Here is a 24,211-nt window from a genome sequence, read left to right on the forward strand (position 1 = left end):
AGAACTTAATGTTGTAGCAGGAAAGGCTTTGGAAAGGCATGAAGAAGTATAGTCAGAGTTCTTTGACACTGAATGTTGATGTATATTTAGTGTTTTATAGAATAACTCACAAGCTAAGTCACTGAAAAAAACCCTGTATCCATACAGACACACACAGGCATCACTGAACCAGAGCCTTCAAACATCAACAGCTGTACATACAGAAAAGGGTTTTTATACCTTTTGAAAAAATATTTGATGACCCTAAAAACATTGTTAAAAGCTCAATTTTTGTTAAATAGATGACTGTTCAAATAGAAATGTCATGGTACTTATACAATTAAATCAAGAAACTCTAATTATTTTTGTCATACATGAAAAAGATAGAATTTAACAACTATTTTAACAATTATTCTACTGCAACTCTGTTCTGTTGATGGACTTGACATTTAAGAATCATGATACGTGTTACGAATATTGAGTAAAGGAATATGGAAAGAAAACATTCATTTGACAATTAATATTTGCTTAGTTGTCTTAGTGTTAATAGAACAGAAACCTGAAGGTGATTTTTGTTTATAAATCAATAATTATTTCCTTCAGTTTTATAACTTGCTTTCATATGCTAATGCTTTGCATATGAGAGAATCTATGATCATTTGCCTGCACTGCTTCATTAACATCTCTAGAAAGACTGTTGCCAGCTCTCCCCACAGGAGAATGTATAATGAAACAGACTGAATTTCTTCATCATCATAGACTAGGATTTTTTTTTGGTTTGGTTTGTGGGGGTTTTTTTTAAACCACAGTTAATTTATTGCTCTATTAAATATTCCTCTCTCCTTTTTTTTTTTTTTTTTGCTTTGTATAAAACCCTTCTGTACTCCAAATCTTGAGTATTCTCTCATCTAGAGATCACAACCTTCCCCCCAAAAAACACCTCTCCCAAAATGAAAAATATCATGTCTTTATTTTCCTTTTCACTCATTGCACCCCCACTGTTCCCTTCCCAAATCTCACTTGCAACACATAACTGAGAATTCAGTTCACAGAATTTAAGAAGTTCAGAAAATTGAATTAGGAATGCAGTCTACATTTAGCTGATCTGAAGCCATTATACCCAAAATTGACAGAAGACTTTTTTATATTTTTTGAAATCAGAAAACATGATCTAGAAAAGAAGACCTAACTCCCTCACACAATAACTTCTGATCTAGTGCCTAGAGACCCAAGTAACATATAGGTACACAATAGTTAAATCATTACTGTACATAATTAGGGCTTGGCACCTGCGTCTTCTATATTCTGAGTGATCCAAAGGGTTCATCTTGAACTCAAAAAATAGAAAATATTTTCTTTCTGTTTTTTTATGTGGGGTCTTTTGGTTGTTTGTTTTTGTTGTTGTTGGGGGGGTCTCACTTTTTTTTTTTACTCTTGTAATTTTTTAGGCCTAGATGATAACTTTCTGAACAGCATTTCAACCTCAACTTTTTGCACTGAGATCCAAACATTTTATAAAACTGAACGTACTGTATTTGAGAGATCTATGAACGGATTAAGAATCTTCTTTTGAAACTTCCCCGCTGTAAGCTCAGTTTCTGGCAGCTGATGAATTCTGTGTGTTTTTCCTGGAACACCAGAAAGCACCAGTACCTCAACACGGGTACACAGTAAAAAGTCATTTCTATGCACCACAGTTTACACTTACACACTTTCACAGTACTGATTTTATGGGCCCTGCTTCATGTAGGTCAGAAGAAACAACTGATACAATCTTCTTATGGCCTTAAAATTTTCAACTTCTAAAGAACTTCAAAACATTACTTTTAACTCCAAAACTCTGCACTTTGGGGAAAGGAAAAGGAAGAAAAAGAGGAAGAAAAAGAGGAAGAAAAAGAGGAAGGAAGAGGAGGAGAAGAAGAAGGAGAAAGAGAGAAAAAGGTAACAAGAACAATAAGGAAAGAATACAGGAATGAGGACATGAGAACTGAAGATGTGACTTCTTAGTTACATTATCCTCAGCCAGAAAAAAATTAGCTTACTGGGTCCTTAATAAATGGAATCAGCAAACAACAAATATTTTGAAATAATAGCTTTCTGATTACATATGAAATCTGTATGTGATGGGTTGAACTTGGCTGGATGCCAAGGTGCCGCCAAGCCATTCTATCACTCCCCTCCTCAGCAGGACAGGTGGGGAGAAAATGAGATTAAAAAAAAAAAAAAAACCTCGTGGGTCAAGATAAAGGCAGTTTAATAAAAAAAGCAAAAGTAAAGGCCACGCACAGAAGCAAAAAAAGAAAACAAAGATTTTATTCTCTACTTCCCATCAGCAGGCGATGTCCAGCCACTTTCTGGAAAGCAGGGCTTCAGCACACGTAGTGGTTGCTCCAGAAGACAAATGTAAATAATGAATGTCCCCCCTTCCTCCTCCTTTCTCTTAGCTTTTATTGCTGAGCTGATGTCCTATGGTGTGGAATATCCCTTTGGTCAGTTTGGGTCAGCTGTCCTGGCTATGGCCCCTCCCAAGATCTTGCCCACCCCCAGCCTACTGGTGAGGGGGGAATGTTGGAGAGACAGCCTTGATGCTGTGCAGGCACTGCTCAGCAATAGCCAAAACACTGGTGTGTTATCAACACCTTTCTAGCTACCAATACAAAGCACTGCACTAGGAGGGCTGCTATGGGAAAAATTAACTCCCATCTCAGCCAGACCAAATACACTATTTGCAGTCTTTGATAAACATAAAACAAGGCAGAAAATTATATTGGTTCGTATCTTTTTTACTGACTATAAGTAATGTAAATGTTGTAACACTATTATAGTAGCTCAGTGATAATGACAACACAATTTAGGTAGGGATTTTCCCCTCCTCCTTTTTAAAAGAAATCTTGATTTTCTTATGGGAAAAGGAAAAAGAAAAATCATCTGTCTCTGAACTGATCAGGAAAATAATTTGCACCTAAGAATTAAAATTTTGCATTGGTCTGCTATGGAAAAGCTACATCAATAATTGCAGCCATCTAGATATTCTCAAAACAACACTTGTTTGCTTGTAAAACACATCCAGTACCCATAATCTCCTTCTTTTCCTATACATCCCTCCATGCTTTCTGCAATTGATTTCAGTTGACTCATGGAAGTACCAGTAATACTAATGTCACATTTTTGTCCATATTTTATCTATTTGTTTTTCAGTATCTGTAACTTTATTACAAGGACACAGAGAGTAGATAACCTTTTAAGGGTTAACTGGAAACATTTTTTAAAATAATTATTGATATACGCTTGGTTTGCCAGTTAAATTCAGCTCAGACTTTTCATGCTAATGTCAATTCTACAACTCCTACTTTCCAAGTAATCAGTTTCTCTGTTCATGTTGGCAGAGCAATGCAACCCTGCGGTTTGTTACTGCATGTCAAGAAGAAATTAAATTCTATAAAGAAATCTGAGAATAATTGCATTTGGCACAAATCCAAGATTTTTTAAGTTTTGCTTCTAGCTCGAGAGGGAAAACAAAACCTAAATTTCCTAAGCACCAATTTTGCATACCTTCTCCCAATCTCATATTTTACAGCTGCAATAAGAACAAATCATTAATCTAGTGTAAATCCACCGGTTGAAGAGCCAGCCTGACAGAAGATTGTGAATCAAGTCAAGGCTTAAAGAAAGAACGAACACAGTGTAATGTAGTAAGTAGTAGTATAGTATATACAGTAGAAAGTGGCAGGATCTTAACAGAAACTACTCTGAAGAATGTAACACCAGACAATAGTTCATGGTTATTAATACAGGCTAACTTTAGTCAAGGGAAATTAATCTTCCTAAGCTTCTTTTACAGTTAGTTGAGAAAGCTAAAGCTAACAAAATCCTTTCATGGGACAGTTCAGTGGACTTGTCTTTGCTCATTGCTTTGAGTTGCTGTCTACCTCTCTCTGCTGACCATAGAAACAAACTTCCTAGCTACAATTAGATATTGTATTTCACTGGTCCTTCTGTTTCTTGACACAGGGGAGACTAGAAAAAAAAAAAAAAAGAGTAATTCAGCACACCAAGGTAGCCTTGCTAGCATCACTCTACTGTCAGTGGGGAAAAAGGTGATCATCCAGTGAGTAATTTGGAACATCTAAGTAAATTTCAGATTTTGATGAAGTCTTCAGGCATATCTTCCTAATCTTGTCTTACAAATGGTCAATGCAGAGATCACCCTCCATTATCTCTCCTAAAATGAGACTTTGTAAAGCATGAGCCCTGACCACTAGTTGAATTGAACAGGATTTGTCTGTATTTAGCAAATCGGAGAAAAATATTATTTCTCTGACTAAAAATGAATAGAATAACACTGTACCTACTTAAATAAGTAGAGATGTATGATTTTTCCTTTATTCTCTTGGATAGAGTAAGGACTGCAGTTTCACTTCATGCAGAAATAGTAACATCTAATAGATGGTAACATCTATTATTCTATGGAAAACATGCAGCAGCTTTGTGCTTTTCAAACTATGTCAGTGGATTAAAAATTGGGTTTGCTATGTTGAAACCTAATATTGTTACAAGTTTCCTAAGAACCTGCAGAGGGACCACACAGAAAAATGTCATAAAACCCCTCACTCCTAGATCACCAGTGAGAATAACAACTTAATTTTATATGTAGTTGTGTAAAGAGAATTTGGATCTTATATATGAGAGATATGAACTAGACATAAGTGACGGTTTTGCCAAAGTACTAGAGATCTTGAGGCTATCCATAAAACATCACTATCTTTTACTCCCAAAAAAACCCTGTAACTTTATGCTATCTTGCTATGAATCTGCAATAATGACTGCTAATTTATTTAGACACTCAAAATCTCCAACTGAGTAGATACAGCTTATTTTAAATGGAAATTTCAGCATGCTCTGATACAGCTGTCTTTTTTATTGGCTCCTGTTACATACAGAGATCTTCAGAATGACTCACATACCATTTAACTTCTACCTCTTTTTAACAAAACAAATGGTTACATAATCAGTTTTAATTGGATAAAGCTATATGAAATTAATTTCTCAATAGTTTTCAATGTAACGTCATAACCAGTGACATGAATTTATAATTCCCCAATTACCACAGTTTATTACAATTCCCCCAAACTGTTCTTATTTTTTTTTTAAATTGGCTTTAATTGTAGATGTATTTATTACTACACTCCAAGCTAGATCTGCAAAAAGAAACTAGCTTTGCACTGTGCAGTTTACTTATATCAGATCACATTCCAAAGTGATGTCTAAGTCCTCAGAGGCCCCAAGGAAGCAGAAGTACTGACACGATTTACACTTTAAGGTGCCTCAATTTAGGGTCAGATTTGTGGAAAGAGCTTGGCAAGATCATCCCCATATCTTTGATTCCTGAAGTGTGCTCACCTTAAAGCAATAGAACTCACTTATTTTATTTCACAGAAACAAATTTCTCAGGATGTTTCTTAACGACCTCAAGAGAATCTACATACAATACAAAAATAACCCCTTATACTTTCATATTACTAAAATTTTCATTCAATTTTCATCCAGTCCATCCCATGTATTTCTGTACTATTCAGGAGTAAGACAGACAGGCAGGTAGAGTGTCTTCAAGTGTTATGCAGTCTGCAAAAGCTCTGCGGGATAAATCTTGGTTTATTACAAACTACCCCATGTACATGTGATAAACCAACCAACGGGCAATAAAATACCTTGTCAAACACATACAGCTTTCAAATGTCTTGCAGACAAAACTACCTAAAACAAAAAAGATAGAGCTTGGTAAGGAATCTCCTACTGTGTTGTAGCTGAAGAGATACAGGAAAAAAAAGAAAAAATAGACCTTGTACCTTCAAACCCGATTTTGAAAATCAGAATGACTCACTTTAGGTTATTCTTAGGATACAAAGGGAAAACCAGCATATTGTAACTTGAATAGTTTTCTTTAAGATGATCTCTCATTTTATATGCAGCATTAATGTATGATCTCCAGACAATAGTAGAGAGAAAATAGGGCCAGTCACACACATTACTTGGATTGTTAATACAGTACCATTTGTGTCAGTTTGTTATCAACTATGTTATATAAGAAACTGGCACATACATGCTTAGTAAAATTTTGAATGGCATTCCTATGCAATTTTTTTTTAAAGTATATACCTGAATACATACAAAGTGAGTGACATCTGTCTGTTGCCATCCTTTGCTCTTTGCTTATAAAAACAAAATATGGAGAGCTTGAATGCTAGCAGAGCAGCTTCACTTAACAAGGGTCTAGCCCAGACTGACACACACAATTCTCATAAAAATATTTTTCTTAGAGCCTTTTAAGCAAACAGCAAATCCCAGTCAATTTGAGCTAAGCACTTAGTATGAGCTCGTGTACAACAAGCAAAGGCTGAATTACACTAATAAAAAATTGAAAGCTGAGACAATTTACATTTAATACCAGTCTTACTTATCTGCAAGCATCACACACACACTGCCTTTGCTCAAACCACTAATACAACATTACATGTTCATCGGTTTAATCTTTTATCACAAGAAAGCTTTACTAGGCAAGATCAATTCCTTGATGTCAATGAAAGAAAAGACACTTCAGTGTCATTGGCAGCAACCTCAAGACTTTCACTGTAACCACTGAAACTAATTATGTAGGAACAATTTTTTTTTTTTTTTTTTTTTCTTTTCCCTCTCTACATAAATGAATGTGTCCTGTGTGTTCTCTGGTCATGGTTTCTGATCAGGTAAACTGTAAGCTATTTCAAGAAGATCCTGGTACAAAACAAGATAAATTACAGTGTTCAGAAAGTTGTCTGTAAAAAAAATAAACTTTCGGCATGTGGTGGCACTGACAAACATATTTTCTAGAGCTGTACTAAGTAGGACTTCTGTCCTTTTACTAATATGAAGCCAAGATGTTATGAAGACAGTTAATAAGCCTACAGGCATCATATCTTTTGATGGCTGCTCATATACAAATATAACAGCAGAATGCTGAACTAACAAAATCTTTTATTTTCTACATATTATGACCAGTAAGATATTTATGTTTCTCCTTTCCAGTACATATCTTTCTGTTAGATCTAGTCTGCCTTCAAGCCACAGAAATGAGGATGGAAATTCCTCATTTCCTGAAGGGATTGTGAACAGTGGTCATTAATATTTTCTGGCTGTTATAAGTAAAGAAATTTTGCTGATATTTAGCAACTTTGCTCTTATTAAACACTCACATCCTTTGTTATACGTATAAAGTTTACCATATCCTGCTACTTGCAAAATGTTTAGTAAACTGTGTATTTTTTTGAAGCAAACTGCCTAATCGAGGTACATGTGTTTCCTATGCATTATAACAGTTTAAGAAAACCCGAACACAAGTACTTTCAATTGCATGGTTGAAAGTAAGACCATAAACTCCAGTTAAACAAAACACTTTTACAAAAGTTTCACAGGCAAATCAGAGTATCACACTGAGTCATGACCATAGTCTTGTGCCCTCTTTGAATTGAAAGTAACAGGTCCTCTCTTCTGTGAGATATCCACTGCTTCAATTTCACTACTGCTGTGCCAACCATAATAAGCAATCCTCTTTTGTTGCAACAATAGCTAACCCTTTCTTAACAGACTTCCAGTTTCTATAGGATCTACCAAAATAATTTTACTTCTCAGTAAACCACTGTTGTTTATATTTGTCTCCTGTATTTAATTTTTTGCTTTTTTAACTACTGCTTTCTGTAATGGACCCAAAAATTCATTAGAAGTACAAGTCCTTTATGAACCATGAATCCACATAATACTATACCTTCTTTTTTCACCTTTGTTCTATTCTTTCGTATTAAACAATGGGACAGCACTATTCATTGGAAAGCTTCTATGCTATTGTCACCATATGTAACTGTGTTACTGAAATACCATCATACAAATTTTTCTTATATACAGTACAGTCTTACTGTGGAAGACTGAAATGCACAGAAGTTCTTTTTCTATTGCTGATCCCTCCAGCTAACCCTTGGTTTCAACTATGTTTTACTCTAATTATAACCCTATTGTCAACAGTTGCTAACTAATCATAGAATTCATGTCAGAAATAAGATCTTTAATGCAGAAGGGTGGGAGAAAAGGTGGCTTTTTTTCCCCTGCCTTCCTTCTACTATAATTCCAAATGTTCATTTTTTAACACTCACAGCTTAAACTTCAAAGCCTTTTTCATGAATTAATTTCTTGTCTGATGTTAAAACCAATGTATATCATGTCAAAAACAGGAAGGCAAAACAGCATTTCAGTCATCTTTCATTAACTGTAAGTGACAATAGCCAGAACTTTACAGAATTCCTGACATTTGCCAAATTACTGCACAAAATTTAAAACATCTCATGGACAAAAGTGGTATTGCATTGATATTTTACTGTGCCAGAGTATGGCAATTCCATCTTATTTCTCATTAACATAAACAGGTCTGCAAATACAGACTTTTGCCTGGAAGGAGCACATACTCTACAAAGGAAGATATAGTCTCATCCCAATTAAGTAAAATGAGAATCTGAAAGGAAATGCATAATTATTGCTGTTATAAAAATTCTTAAGAATAAATGGACACCCAAATCTGATTTTAAACCAGACAAGATAACCTATTTCAGATGAGAGTGGACAAGAATGTTTTCTTTTTACTAAGATACTCTGAATTTTATTTTAGGTTAAAAAAATTTTCTTTTATTTTTTTTCCTTTAAGTGTTCAATTAAATATCTATATGAAAAGACTTAACATTGGAAAACATTAAGATATTTTCCTTAGAAAGTTCTAGAAGAAAAGTATTAATAATCAGCAAAACAAAAACATATTTGGTAAGTATTTTTGGGTAACAGTCAAAAATCCAGTCACATTTATCTCATTTTACCTGCAAAAGCATAATAAATAATGCAAATTCAGTGATTCTTTGCAAATTCACCTGAATTTTCCTTAGGCTAGGGTAGGATAAATTTTTACACCAAACCAAACTAGACATTATTTAGGATCACTGTTTCAACTTCTCTACTTCTTGTTGGAGTTTTAAGAGCTACAATAGCCAGGCATACACGAAAGGAGAATTAGATGGACATCATTGATGCACCTGTTCCCCAGTGCACAAATGCATCTTCCTTTTTGTAATTCCCACCCACTTTAAAGAGTACATGTCCTACATTTTTTATCAGACTAGCAGGAGGCCAGAGAGAGCTTCAAAGAAAAAAGTAATCCTATGAAAAGCAAGAAAGACTGAAAAGCTGATTCTCCATCAGGGCTTGACAGAATGTGTTGGAATGTAGAAAATAGAACATGGAAGCTTTCACCTCCAGATATAACAAGTCTAAATCAGGCAAGTAACCATCCAAATATGTCATTACTGTACAGATGTTCCAAAGACTATGTAAAAATGTATGGTCGTATCAATCTTATTACCTGTAAAGCATTGCCAAAATGAGGGAGAAGACAGAGCAGCAAACATAACAAAAGGCAAAAGGAGCCCAGCTGAGAATAGCCAGGAGGAGACAGTAGAGATGACCGTCCTCAAGACCTTTTCTTCAGCTCAAAGTTGAAGTATGACCAGATGGTGGACTGAGAAAGAGGACCACTGCTTTATTGACCAATTGTTCCCAATGTTCCCAATGTTCCAAGGTTTTCATGATCATGACACGTAAATGTGTCACAGTGTTAATCATGGTAAATTTAAACAAATAAAAATTATTAAAACCCTGTAAAATATACTGCAGTTAAAATTCAACATTTTAGCTATATAGATGTGATCTAGAAATAGAAACCTACACAAAAAATTAAGAAAAACTACAGGAACCATTAAAAGTACTGACAGATAAAGGCATTGCCATAATTCATACTAAATTGAGGAAAACTTTTAGTTTATTTTATCTCCCTTCTTTAACAGAATAATGAAAACACTTTGTCAATGGAGACAAAGTTTACTTATATCCAAATAGAAAAAAAGTTCTGAATGCAAGCTTTTGAAAAAGGAGCTCTAGATTTTCTAGATGCCTATATAAAAAGAGTTTAAAAGGAACAAGGAAAGGAAGAATACACAGGAAGGTGGTAACATTTACATATGGCACAGAACTTTGGGTGATGAAAGAGAAATCAGTCTGTGCTACAGTAGATCATCAATAAAATTTAGATATTAATGGATATATGGTAATGGGAGTATTGGTAGATAGAACACTGAGCAGTTTGATTCAGAGAAATCTTAAATGTCATCATTTGAAAAGCATGGCAGACATACCATCTTCTGTTGTAATCCTGTCAGAGCTCACTAATTAAGCAGGCTTGATCTGGATAGTAATTTTCTTCATGTCACTTTTGCAAGTAGCAGTACTGGTGATTTTACAGGTGGGTGGCAATTTTCTTTTTGAGTCAGTACTGAATCAATACCTTGGTACACTTTTGGAGGATGTTCTTTTAAATATTATTATTTTTTAAGTATTACAAATGCCAGTTGAGCCAAATTCCCAATAGGTAATTATGTCCTACCTATCTTAGCTCTTCCTCCTGGGATGCTTGGGAGGGAGGGGCAGAAAGGGTTCCTTTCTTTTGGTGTTTAAGCAATTGTGCCTCTCTGTTCAGTGAAACAGACTCTTGGATATCAAAACACTTTTGTTACTGGTGATGTGGCCCTCCTATTTAATGTACTATAGCAATGATTTAAAAGTCAGGGCTGTGAGCCACAGGAGGCCATTATCAACAAAGCATCTTTCTCATGCTTTTAAGAAGGACTGACCCTTCCTGCTAGCTGTAGCCTAGTCCAGGTTGCTCTTTTAAGACTTCTTTTCTAAAATAATAATCTGAAAAGCTTAGTATTCTTTTTGTATCCTACAAAACTCTATCACACAATTCTTATCAAAGCTGTGGAAAGTGTTAAGTCTAGTAGGATAGCAAAAGTACTGCAAAATGACCTGGGCAAGTTGGAAAAATAAATATGTAACTAGTAATAAAAGCATTCAGAAATGATGCTGGATTTCACCTAGCTGAGGGAATGTATACTACAGAAAAAATTAGAAGAGTAAGTCTATAACTGTACATAAATATCAAACTGCAATTTTTTCATGCACTAATCAGAAATTAATACCGCAAGCAGAATTTGCTAGTGTCAAAAATATATAGCACAGACATAACCTGCATCTCTCTATATAAATATATAGAAAAGAACAGAGAAAACAGTGAGTATGAACTGAAAAGAAAGGGTTGGGGCAGAAAGATACTATGGTAGTGAAAAAAAGATGCTTACAAAAATTCTGAAGTCAGCTTATAACAAATAGCTTTCCACTAAGTTTAAAATACAGGGAAGATGGGCAAGAGTGAAAAGAAAGGTAGGTGTGATAGAAGTTCTCATGTCACTGAAAAAAGGAGTAAAAGTTACTATAGCAGTAGTACAATAATAAACAATGTTCGAATGGATAATAAGGTAGAAAAATAGAGATGTATTTAAAAGACAGCTTGCTGAAAGGAAAACATTAATATAAATGAAACCACTACCTCTGTACCTTCCTTAAAATGTTTCTATGTTTCTACAGAATCTGCTAATTAGTATTTACTATCAAAAACTTAAAAATAGAACAGGCAAGGGTGAATATAACTATATTTGCTGTCTTCATATTCTAAGCTTACTTTTAGAAATTTCTAAATTTCTAAAAAAAGTGTCACTGATGTATTCTGGAATCCCCAATGAAACTAAACAGAATCAGCTGCAATGTACAGGAAGATATGCCTACAGAGAACAAGAATAACATTGTTTTGAACACCTTTGGTATTCATATATTTCAGCTCGCACAGAAGATTGTCCTGGTTTCAGCTGGGATAGAGTTAATTTCCTTCCTAGTAGCAGGCACAGTGCTGTGTTTTGGATTTAGGATGAGAAGAATGCTGATAACACACTGATGGTTTAGTTGTTGCTAAGTACTGCTTATGCCTGTCAAGGACTTGTCAGCTTCCCATGCTCTGCCAGGTGCACAAGAAACTGGGAGGGGGCACAGCCAGAATAGTTGATCCAAACTGACCAAAGGGCTATTCCATACCATATGACGTCATGCTCAGTACAGAAACTGTGGGGGTTTGGCCGGGGGGCAACGATCGCTGCTGGGGAACTGTCTGGGTATCGGTCGGCGGGTGGTGAGCAATTGCATTGTGCATCACTTGCTTGGTATATTATTATTATTATCATCATTACTGTATTGTTATTACTATCATAACTGGTTTACTTTATTTCAATTATTAAACTGTTCTTACCTCAACCCAGGAGTGTTTCTCACTCTTACTCCTCCAATTCTCTCCCCCATCCCATCGGGGTAGGGGGAGTGAGCCAGTGGCTGCGTAGTGTTTAGTTGCTGGCTGGGGCTAAACCACGACAGCTCTTAAACAGCTAGGAGTACAGAACTATCATTTCAGCTACTCTTCTAAAGAGGTGTTCAATGCGCTATGTAAAGAAATTGGTTTGGAAGAACCAATCAATTCAGAAATCCACAGTATCCCTTTTATTTTGTTAACAGTTTCTCTCTGTAGATGTCAAAAATGTACAGTGCTGCCCTCCAGGTAGTTTAACATGGCTTGCCTGAGGTTATCTTCAAGGATTCCTTCAGGGCAAGGGGGAATGGATGTATGTGTTTTATTACCACCTTTCACTGTCACAAGGCCTTTCATTTTTAACTTCTGAAAAACAAACAGGAAAATACTAACAGACTCTGCTGTTTTGGATATGATTAGCAGAAACAGCTGTAGAACGCAGAATTATGAGTAGTGCAAGACAAGGGACTCAGCTTTCCAAGAAGCAATTACTTTGCCCCACTCACTCTCTCATAGGAAAAGGACCAGATCATGATCTCGGTCACACTGTTGAAAGCATGAGAGTACATCATGGTCCATAGAACATGATTCCATTCATCTCGGAAATCAACACTTTCATTTCTAATGAAGACAAAATGAAGAGCACTGATCTAGCACAAGAGAAGAGAAAGCCTGTGAGGATCTTAATGCTTCTTCATAAAGAGAGAATCATCAGCTGGCTCAAAGTTAAAATAGTCTCTACCATAAAAAGATGTACATAATAAGCTGTATCATAAAGTTCTGCAGTATTATAACTTTGATTAAGCTAGAGTTATAGAACTCGCATGTCCAGATTATTTTAACAGGAATCAGTACTTATGAATGAAACCTCATCACAATCTTTTTTCACTGTACTTCATTAACCCAGAAGATTACAGATCAACAATAGTACCTGGTTTAAATGTGTCTTTACAGTGTCATGAAAACACAAGGCACAGTCTAAAGTAGCATTCATCATGCCATCACTGAAATAAATATTAAAATAGCTTCAATATTCAAAGCAACTAAAACATGTCAAATCTTGGAAGTCTGACATGTATCCAAAGTTTCCCTTTTGTGTGATTTATCTCACTGCTAAAGAATTAACTAGGACTCAAAATCAGATTCCAAAAAAGGGAGGAGAAAAATAAAGGATAGAAGAGAATTAAATTACATGATTGCACTGGTGGTCAAGACTAAGTACTTTTGGCATATCGATAAGTAAATAAAAAAGCATTAGAGATTTGATAAAGCTGATTGGCATATTGACAATAACTATTTTCACTTTACTTTTAAGATGGAATAGAGAAAAAACATTGGTATTTCACCCATTAAATAGAAGAGAAAAGGTAATAATACATCCTACTTAAAAAAAAGACTGTGTAACAGATAAAGGGCAATTCAATACAGATAAAAAAATTGAAACATGCTGACTTTGATGAGTCACTGTTAATCAAATCCAACCACTTCATTAAAAAATTCAGTAGAAGAAGTAAGAGAGAGATGTAACAGATGGGTTTAAAAGGTGTCATAAGCTTAATGTACAAGGAAAACCTGCAACTAGGCTGTTAAAATGAACTTCATATATCCTGGTTGTAACACACTGAATACTGCTGGACCACACAGAAGATATGATACTGCAATTGCTGCATTGCAATTTAACTATTATTTACTAAGTTCAAAATAAGCTGGTCAGGAACCAGTTTTTGTATTGAACAGGATTGGTAGATTTTTGACTACAGTATTATGACCGACCAGGTTGATTTTTTCATTGTTGGACTATGAGTTACTGTCTTCCAAAAAGGAAGAAGTTAGGAACATCATCTCTGAAGGCAAGGCCAAAGGGAAGCAGGTTCTTGTGTTCCCTTCATGTCACAGGATCCCTACACTTTCCCTCACGCAGGGCTGAGGGAGTCACAGTGAAGACTCCACAAGATCAGAGGGGCAATGGCAAAGCTTCAGGGAGGATGAAACCCTCCCAAGGAATGAAGGAAGACCATGCGGAGCTTGCTGCAGCAATTCAGAAAGTCACTGAGTTGACTGAAACCAACCCTGGCAGCAGGCATTCCATCTAGGACACTGGAGAAAGAAGAAACCCATTTATATGAATTCTGAATTTCTATTCTGTTTTGCCTATTAATCCTCACTTTCTTTAAATTTAAGTCCTCTAGTTTATATCCTAATAACATTTTTTGAGATTTTTTACTTTTAAGAGTTGTTGTCTTTGGGGAGCAGAAAAAAGATTGAGGCATATTTCCCTGATGTTTCTGGCTCACCTGGAATCCTGTCATAAATACAAACACACAAAAAATAAATTCTTGGCAAACAGGACATTTATATTTATGACCGTTGCCTTAAAATCATAACTGTATCTTACTAAGAATGATTTAACCATGCATAAAGAGAAGTTTGTATGTAGGTCCATACTATCCCATGGGAGAAGACAATGTGAAAGGTAATAATTCATGAGGTTCTCCTGAGAATTTTCTTAAGAATAAAAAAAGGGGGAAAAAAGGATGAGAAGTTGGAAGGAAAAGAGGGCAGATGCCAGAAGTTCTTTCTAGGAAATATGCTTAGCATTTTGGACAAGCTGAAAACATTTCTGTCATCAATTGCTGAGCAGAACTCTCTGTAATGAAGGGAATATGTTCTTTCAGAGGACATTAGCTTTTAATGGCATCTCCATTATGGTGTTTTGGGGTTGTAGGGTTTTTTTTGGGGGGGTGGTGGTGGTGGGGAATTATATCAATAAAAGTATGCAGACTGTTGAACAATACCAAAAAAGTAAAAATTGTAATCTGTACATTAATTTTAACAAGATGAACAAATGAGAAGTTTTGAGTGAAAGATAATCTATACATAACTTCAAAAACCCCAAAACGAAAATATTGCATCCTTCCCATGAAGCTGGCCTAAAGAAAGATATCATGAGCTTTTATCAAAAAATAGAAGCTGAACTACACTATTTTAAAAAGTTACTAATTTAAGTATGTTAGCAGATGTTAAACTTCACATGTGGACAAGTCATCTAAGTATATCTTGTGAAAATATAAGAACAAATGGCAGACATCTTGTAAGAAAAGTGTGATTGCTGACAGGTATAGGGAAGAAGCTGAACACAAAACTGAAGGAAAAGGTCAGAAAAAGAATAAAGTAAAATGAGATACAAAAACTGTTTAAAAAGTGAATAAACTAACATGAAAAAGTAATACATATTGCATTTGGGAAAAAATCTGCTATTTTTAAATTTTCTATAAGTGAGAATTTTTTTCTATAATGAATAATAAGTTAGAAAAAAACATATTTAAAGATGTAAGTGGAAAAACAGATAAGAAATTTAAGATGCATGATAACAGCACGAAAAAAAAGCCTTTCTAGATTTGTACTAAAATATCAGCAAAATGTCCTGTGATAGCAATTCTGTAGTGAGTCACAGCACAATTACATTACTATTTAAGTTAAGTAAAATTTGCAGAGGCATACAATTTTTCATGGTTTCATTCAGATGGATGCTGCTTATCCCTGACTCCCATCAGTTTCAATAAGAGAAAGATCAGTTGCAAGATACATTACTTCCACAAATAGTAATCATATGTACCATAAGAATAGTTGAGGAGTACTAAGGACTTCTAAAATTACCAACTGGATATTATCACTAACATTATTAATATCTGACCACACACTTGATAGAATTCTCTGAGTTACTTTATCATTTTTTAAATGCACTACTTAAATATAATTTTGATTATCAACCTTTGAAAGTCAAACACTATTTCTTAGTATTTCTTTAAAAAGTCTTAGAGTATATAACACTATTCATTATTTAAGCCTGGCTCTTAGCCACTCCAGAGGTGACAGCCTTCGGCACATATCCTGTATACTTTCAGTGGGGGAGTAGACTATTTTTCAATAAAACAGAAATTCCACATTCACAATTTGAGTTTAGACTTGGACTCTTTTGCTTCTTGTTGCAATTTTCCATTTGTCAAAACACTAGGACATTATATTGCTCTGAGTTTGTCCCTCCCTGAAGCGAATAGCTTAATTCATAGAGAACTGCATAGGGCAAAAACTTAATTTCTATGTATCAGCACTTGGTATGATTTACAAAATCACACTGTCACTACCGCTTAGTCTGATTGGTTTCCTATGTATGTGCTCACTTCCGGTTATGATGATCTCTGATGCATTTTTCTGAAAAAAAAAGCTTATCTATCTTCCCAGGTCAGTGCTTGTCATGTTTTTTCAGAAAGTGTACTACTATTTACACAACATTATTACTCTTGAGATGCAAGGATGTGGTTCTTGTATAACTGAGCAAATTAAAAATTTTGAGAGTTAGGCAAACATGATTGTGGTTTATAATATGGCCATAGTAAAGCCTAGAACACATTGCCTCTGGGGACATATTAAATTATACAAGGACTTAGGGGTTTTGAATGTTTAAAATTGCCTGAATAAGTACAACACGTTCTTCGGTGGTTAAATTGAGACATAAACTGGAGCACACTATGTTTCCCTCTGCATTTGTTCCTTTGAAGTTAATATTCAAGTACTAAATTCATTTTCCACAGTGAAATATAAAACTACACTCTTTTTTGTCCAATTATTTTTCTTTTCCCCAAGATTTTATTTTTATTACGTTGCCTGAATAGATACTAAATTATGGCTACATGTTGTAGTTTAGGCTCACTCACCCTCCCCCCCGGCTGGATGGAGGAGAGAATCAGAAAGGCAAAAGTAAAAAAACTCATGGGTTGAGATAAGAACAGTTTAATAATTGAAATAAAATAACAATAATAATAATAGTAATAAAAAATGTAATGAAAAGGAGAACAATGAGAGACAGAGAAACAAAACCCAAGGCAGGGTGGGGGGGAATGATGTGACTGCTCACCACCCTCCAACCGATGCCCAGCCAGTCCCCAAGAAGCAGTCACTGGCCCCTGGCCAACTCCCCGCAGTTTATATGCTGAGCATAATGTCATATGGTATGGAATAGCCCTTTGGCCAGTTTGGATCAACTATCTTGGCTGTGCCCCCTCCCTGTTTCTTGTGCACTTCGCAGAGCAGGGGAGGCTGAAAAAGTCCTTGACTACTGTCAGTACTACTTAGGAACAACTAAACCATCAGCGTGTTATCAACATTATTCTCATCCTAAATCCAAAACACAGCGCTATGCTAGCTACTAGGAAGAAAATTAACTCTATTCCAGCCAAAACCAGGACACTACATAACGATCTTTAAGCAAAAGTGAAACTGTAAGAACCGAACATATGACGAACAAGGGTCAGAAAGGTATAGAGTGACCAAAGAAATATGGAAGAAAAAGAAAGAAACAAACTAAGGGAACATCTAGAAATAAATATATAAAATCAGTGCAAACAATGAAACATGTAAAATAAATTTTGAAGAAAAGACACTCTGGGGACCATTTTAACTCAATGTCTTTATACCTGTTCTTTTTTTTTTTTTTTTTGTATCCAGACTCCATTACCTCTTTCTTCCACCCTTTGTTACTTTATCTACAAAGACATATTAGGTGAATACCACCTGTACATATATAAGTACTATTAATTTTAGTGCCTCACTCCATAGATATTGGATCTGTCATTCTCTTTCTATATTTGAATGATAACTAAACTGTTAATATTAAAGGACTAACCTATAACATAACTTTTGCTTAAAAAAGACTTCCAACTATTCCAGTTTGTTCATGTTGTTCTTAAACTAACAAATAAACAGTGAATACGTTCATCTTCAGAATTATGCACTCCTGTCTTTGGAAGCTTTTACTCCCTTTATAGTTCTTATTGTACCTGTACTCAAAATGCACACACAGGCGTCATCCCAGCACTCAGGTAACACTTTGCAGACCTTTCTTTTTACATTTGTGGCTTGTCAATCCAGTACACCATGACGCATTCCTCCTCTCCTATTACATATAAACAAATCTGGCCAATTCTAGCAATTTCAACTTTGCTTTGAATGTCTGACCACCACTGCAATCTGACTTCAAATTGGGCATCCCATGAGTCTTCAAAAATTCGATACTCTACTCTCTTCCAGCTGTGCTAAGTACTTCAGAAGTGTGCTGGGTTGGCCCTGGCTAATAGCCAAACTCCTACCCAGCTTCTCAATTACTCATTCCCCCTCCACCCCCACAGCAGGACAGGGGGAGAAAACAAGAGGAACATGAAAAAGAAAGCTCATGGGTTGAAATAAAGGCAGGGAGATTGCTTACTAATTACCACGGTGGGGAAAAAAGACTCAACCTTGGGAAATGTAGCTTAATTTGTTTCCAACTAAAATAAACACCTAATTACTAATTTGGGTGGTGGGAAACCAAAAGACATATATTATTAAAACAACAGCTTTCTTCTCCCCTTCCCCAGGCTCAACTTCATTCCTTCACTCCCAACTCCTTTCTCCACCTAAGTGGTGCAGAACCTTGGAGGGGTACAGTCAGTACACAGCAGTTTCTCTTTGCATCTCCTTCCTCCTCACCCTTTTTGTCTGCTCCAGCCAGGACTCTCCATGGACTGAAGTCCTTCAAGATAAACCTACTCCAGTGTGGCTGCTGTGGCTATCTGCCCCATCACGGAGCACCTCCTCCTTCTCCAGCCTTGGACTTCCCTCATCTGTTTCTCATTCTTTCTGTTCTCTACTCCTCTGTCTCTCTGGTGTTTTATGCCCTTTTCTGAATTTTTCCCAGAGGTGCCATGAGCGTGGCAGGGGGGTTCAGCTGTGCCTGGCAGTGGGTCCATTGGTACCGGCTGGAACGGGCTGCGTGTGGCATGGGGCAGCCCCTGGCCTCTTCCCTCAGAGGCCACCCCTGCAGCCCCCGCTGCCAGCACCTGGGTACCTGCACCTAGCACAAGAAGTTTCTTTGTTGTTTTTTTGGGTTTTTTTGGGTTTTTTTCCATTTTCATACTCAAAATGTATGTATCGGGCTTTGAAAGCACTTGCTCTTTTTGCATCTGCAAATACAGTCAACTGAACCTTTCAGTTTGAGCTGTTAGCGTCATTATTTCCATTCATCATTTCCCTTTTATTTCTCTGTGTCCAAATGCATGTTCCTGTTTCTATCTACATCTCATGCCATGTATTATACTTAGAAGTGATTAGTAAGAACTCCAATTCATTATTTACAAGAAGCATGAATATTTACAGAAAGCTAACAAATATTCCAGAAAGGGCCTCGTGAATGTGGGCAAGACACTTTTGAACGTCAGTCATATGATTAATACCAAACTAAGAAAAGCAACAATTATTTAACTGAGAACTTTTCAGAGGATGCTGGTTTTATCCTAAGCTTCTCAAGTGCCTTAAAGCTACCGTTCAAGCAAGACAAGTTTTGAAACTGCCCCTTATTTTACAAAGCACCACTGTGAGGAAGTTCAATTTACAAACAGAACTCATGCAAAAACAGCAAACAAACCAAAGGTGATGTGAGAGTACAATTGCCACCTTAGAAATAAAAGCATCCATAAGAAGATGAAATAAGAATAAACAAACTAGATATTGGATTGTGGTGGTATTTCACACATGTAATAGTTCCAGTGATTTCGGGCTCACTTGAGTCAGAGAGCAAGCACAACTCCCAATGTAATGTTTTTTCCACTTTTACAACTTTGCTAATATAAAATGGCCAAAGCAAAGTAAGCATACAGACAAGCAAACAAAATACAACTGAAAGCTTATTTTTAGAGTTTTGTCAGAAGATGTGATTATGTTTCTCATTTTCTATTTTGCTCCATATTTCGAAGTCATGGAAAAGTTAGGTGGCAAATATTTACCTCCCTAAAAAAAAGATTTCTAAGGTACACTAATATTCATTGATGATTCTTTGAGAAGTACCATATACACTGCTGAATATTTGGAGGAATTAGCAAAACAACAAATCTTGTAGTAAAAGACTTATTTCGGAAAAAGTACATTTTTGTGCATTATTGGAAGATAAGGTTATTATTATGATCTGTTCATACTAAGTCACTATGCATTTCTTAAAATGTAAATTTCACAGATTTCTTTTAGATGTTTGAAGACTGTTTAATCCTGAATGTATAATGCAGACTATATTTTGGGCTGTGATTTTGTCCTCATGCACTTTTATTACTATATTGGTTCCTTTAAATGATTGGTCTGTGAAACATGTTTTCTCTACATTTAACAACAAGGGTTTGAATACACAGCAAAATAAAAACAGACTGAGTTTGGCAGGCATATCATTTCCATTTGTCATCTTTGAAACTTCAGAAGTATTGAGCTTGTTACATATCACTTTTCTACTCTTTATGAAAAGTTTTGATAAAAAGTTGTTAAATAGAGCTTTATCTTACTTACATTGATATCTTCCAAATCTAAGCTATTCAGAACGACATTGTTCCTCTTCCAGATGATGGGAGGTCTCAGAGTTCCCTGGATCGCACAACTTAAGACAGCACTTTGTCCCACTGTTGCTGCAGTGGTGCTTAGTTTCTGATCTTCAGGCAGACTCAGCTGAACTACCTCTGCAAAAGATATATTGTTTGTAAGATTAATTAGCAGGCAGTTTCATAAGGCTAATTAGCATGCAGTTTTTGTACATTGGTAATTTAAGGATTTTAATTGGAATCAAAGTAAAAAGAACTTCCAACAACCACAGGAAGTTCAGAGTATTTCAAATAAAGGTCAGCATGACATTTCAATTAAATTGACTGACAAGTATCACCCTGTAAGAAGAGAAGCATTTAACATGACAATTACTTCAGAGGTAAGACCATAATAAATATGACAGCGTACCCACAGTCAGACACCGGCAGTTATTTAACAGTTAAGGCCAATGCAGCAGAGTAGTCAGCACCTTTATCTGAACTAAGAGTCATTCATATGAGTTCATTTTCAAAAGACAAACATACAAACAGAGCTCAGAGTACAAAACATACAGGACTGAGACTGAAATGGACAACAAAGTGACCTCTGCATTCAGAATATAAAATTAAAGCATTCGATTTCTTTTCTGGTAAGCCAGTTTTTACGGAGCTTTTTCCTTTATATCAGTGAAAACACAGTTTCTAGATCAAACTGACATTAGTAATCTCTCCCATTTCAGTCTCGGAAGAATATGCATTAATCATTGTCTAAACATATTTGCTAATGTCTTTTTTAAAAAACAGTGTTAAAATGATTTTTATTACATTTCTCTGGTCAAACATGATTCCTTTTACAACAACTGCAGAAATTCAGAGCCAGAAAAATACACAGGTGTGTACTGGAATAAATCTCTCTAAATACAGAAAAAAGGGCAGGGGGGGCGAACTGGAAAAAACAGAGCACATCATTACATCCATTCCAAAACTGCTCTGTCTGCCAAGGAACAGAAGCAACAACCAGGATGGACTGGTAGAAGTACAGAGTACAATATTGTATAACAGGCAAAGACAAAACTGAAGTAAATGCAGTGCATCACCTGAAATATTGTGAATAATCTCAATTCACAAATATTTGCTGCCTATTTTTTGCACTTACTGTGCAGCACAGTAGAAATTGCTAGTGTTGATAAGCTATTTGACATGCCAGAAGGACGAGATGTCATCCAAAGGGACCTGGACAAGCTGGAGAGGTGGGCCTCTGTGAACCTCATGAGGTTCAACAAGGCCAAGTGCAACATGGAACTGTTGGAGTGGGTCCAGAGGAGGGCCAAAAAAATGACCCAAGGGCTGGAGCACCTCTCCTACAAGGAGGCTACACCTCTCCCTACAAGGCTGAGGGAGTTGGGGTTGTTCAGCCTGGAGAAGAGAAGGCTGCAGGGAGACCTTATTGTGGCCTTTCAGTACTTAAAGGGGGCCTACAGGAAAGATGGCAGCAATCTTTTTAGCAAGGCCTGTTGTGACAGGACAGGGAATAATGGATTTAAACTAAAGAAGAATAGATTTAGACTAGACATAAGAAAGCAATTTTTTACAATGAAGGTGGTGAAGCAGTGGAACAGGTTGCCCAGAGAGGCAGTGGAGGCCCCATCCCTGGCAACATTCCAGGTCAGGTTGCCTGGGGCTCTGAGCAACCTGATCTAGATAAAGCTGTCCCTGCTCACTGGGTTGGGCTAGATGACCTCTAAAGGTCCCTTCCAACCCAAAGCATTCTATGATTCAATATCACAAGGCTTCCCAAGCCACTTTTAATTTATTTAGTGTCACCTAAAATACCCCAATGTGAAATATCTGTAAAACAGTAAATTTAAAGGAGGCAATTTCAAAAGTGTGTCACAGGTTTTTGTTTGGGTCTAGAGTGTGTGTGTATATGTGTGTTTTGTTTTTTCTTCAAGACAGACAAACTGTTAACACATTTAGAAGCAAAACCACCAAGAATACATGCAAACACACACGTTCTGCATAGAGCATGTGTATGGGAAAATTCAATCAGTATAAGAAATTTGAGGAACACAAAATTCTTTTTCACATTCATAGTTAATGTCTGAATCATGAAGAAATGTCAACATTGCTCTTGAAAAGTATCCAGGATTTCTAAAATTAATACCAGTGCAGCAAATCCAAACTCAATTAATATCCTGTGAGAATGAAGACAATTTATGGCATGGTATGTGAAACATCTAAAACAACCTGTGTGACTGGAATATAAAATAAGTTTTATAAGTTTGGTTGTTTTTTTTTTAAAAAAACAGGAGTAAAGAAAATCCTAATGAAATTAAATTCAGTATGAACAAATATGCTGGTAAATACAGAGTATGCAGCCTTTAAAGGAAAAGTATTTTTATATTTAATTTAAAGAAACCCTTGTCATACAATTTTGGTACAAATCTACTTGATGCAAAAACAAGCAAATAAAATTAATATTAGTAGAGAAGTACTCTCAACTTAACATTATGGAAAGTACATTTTCCCCTATTTTTTATTGCCTCTGGTATTTCATATTGCAAGAAAAACAATGCATGACTTCAGTAACTACCTTTGTACCATAACACAAACTAAAACCAAAGTAACTGAACAAATTTCAACAAGAAAAAAAAATTATGTTAGCATCCATTTTCATTTCAATCCAGTAGTAAAATTCTCATTTCTCAGGTTAACCAAAATTTAATCAAGTTTTCAAATAATCTTTTAAAAATTTAGACATGTGTGATGGCAGTCCAGACCTTGAAACTTTCTCTGCTAATCTATGTACTAAACAGCTCTAATATTAATAGAAGGCCACTTCACTTCTATGTCCCACAACTCATTTGGACGCTTACATAAAAAAAGAATGATACACATTAATTTGATGACATTGTATACTCTTCCCTCTTGTATAATTGCCTATAGGTTAGAGGCTGAACAGCTGAGGGTTTTCTTTTCACTTGTGGCGTGCCTGATTAAACATAACCTATTAAAATTCTACATTTATAAGGATTTTGTCATATTAGGCAAAAGAGCTATATAGGAATTGAAGATCATCCAAATAGCAATTTTTCCACTCAGCTGCTAAAGCATGAAAAATCTCTAGGTTTTTTATCTTTCATTTTTAAGTAAACTACAAAAGGCATCATGTATCTATTCTCTTTTAATTACCAAATTACTTTCATATAAGAGACAGTAATCCTTCCATTATAGCAAAGCAGCAACCTATAAGCAAGCTAAGATCCTTTATAGGTTCTTTTTAGCCTCATAAAAGCAATACTTTGTAATTACACTTCTTTTTTTTTTCCCCCAAAAGGCAAACATCAGAGAAGCATCTCAATAACTTCATGAAAGAAAGCTTTGTTGTTCTATAATTAAACTTAATGGTTCAATTTTGTGTGAATAAAAATATTAATTTTATATTTAGACCAAAAAACCCACCCTGACTCTTTTCCAGAATGAATGTTCCATGACTTAAAACACAAGTGATACTGCCCACCAGACACACACAAATGAGATCAACTCT

The 24,211-nt window shown here is 35.7% G+C and overlaps 1 protein-coding gene across 3 annotated transcripts in view; it reads right to left on the reverse strand.

Moving 5' to 3' along the window:
- The window catches only part of FSTL5 (follistatin like 5), a 303,783-nt gene that overhangs the window by 82,116 nt on the left and 197,456 nt on the right, over positions 1–24,211 (reverse strand). For all 3 annotated transcript variants that reach the window (XM_075709268.1, XM_075709267.1, XM_075709266.1), the window contains exon 6: positions 20,657–20,823. In XM_075709268.1, the coding sequence (XP_075565383.1) occupies positions 20,657–20,823 (167 nt within the window). The remainder of the gene's footprint in view (positions 1–20,656; positions 20,824–24,211) is intronic.

This window comes from Pelecanus crispus, chromosome 4, assembly GCF_030463565.1.
Source record: "Pelecanus crispus isolate bPelCri1 chromosome 4, bPelCri1.pri, whole genome shotgun sequence".
Lineage (NCBI taxonomy): Eukaryota > Metazoa > Chordata > Aves > Pelecaniformes > Pelecanidae > Pelecanus > Pelecanus crispus.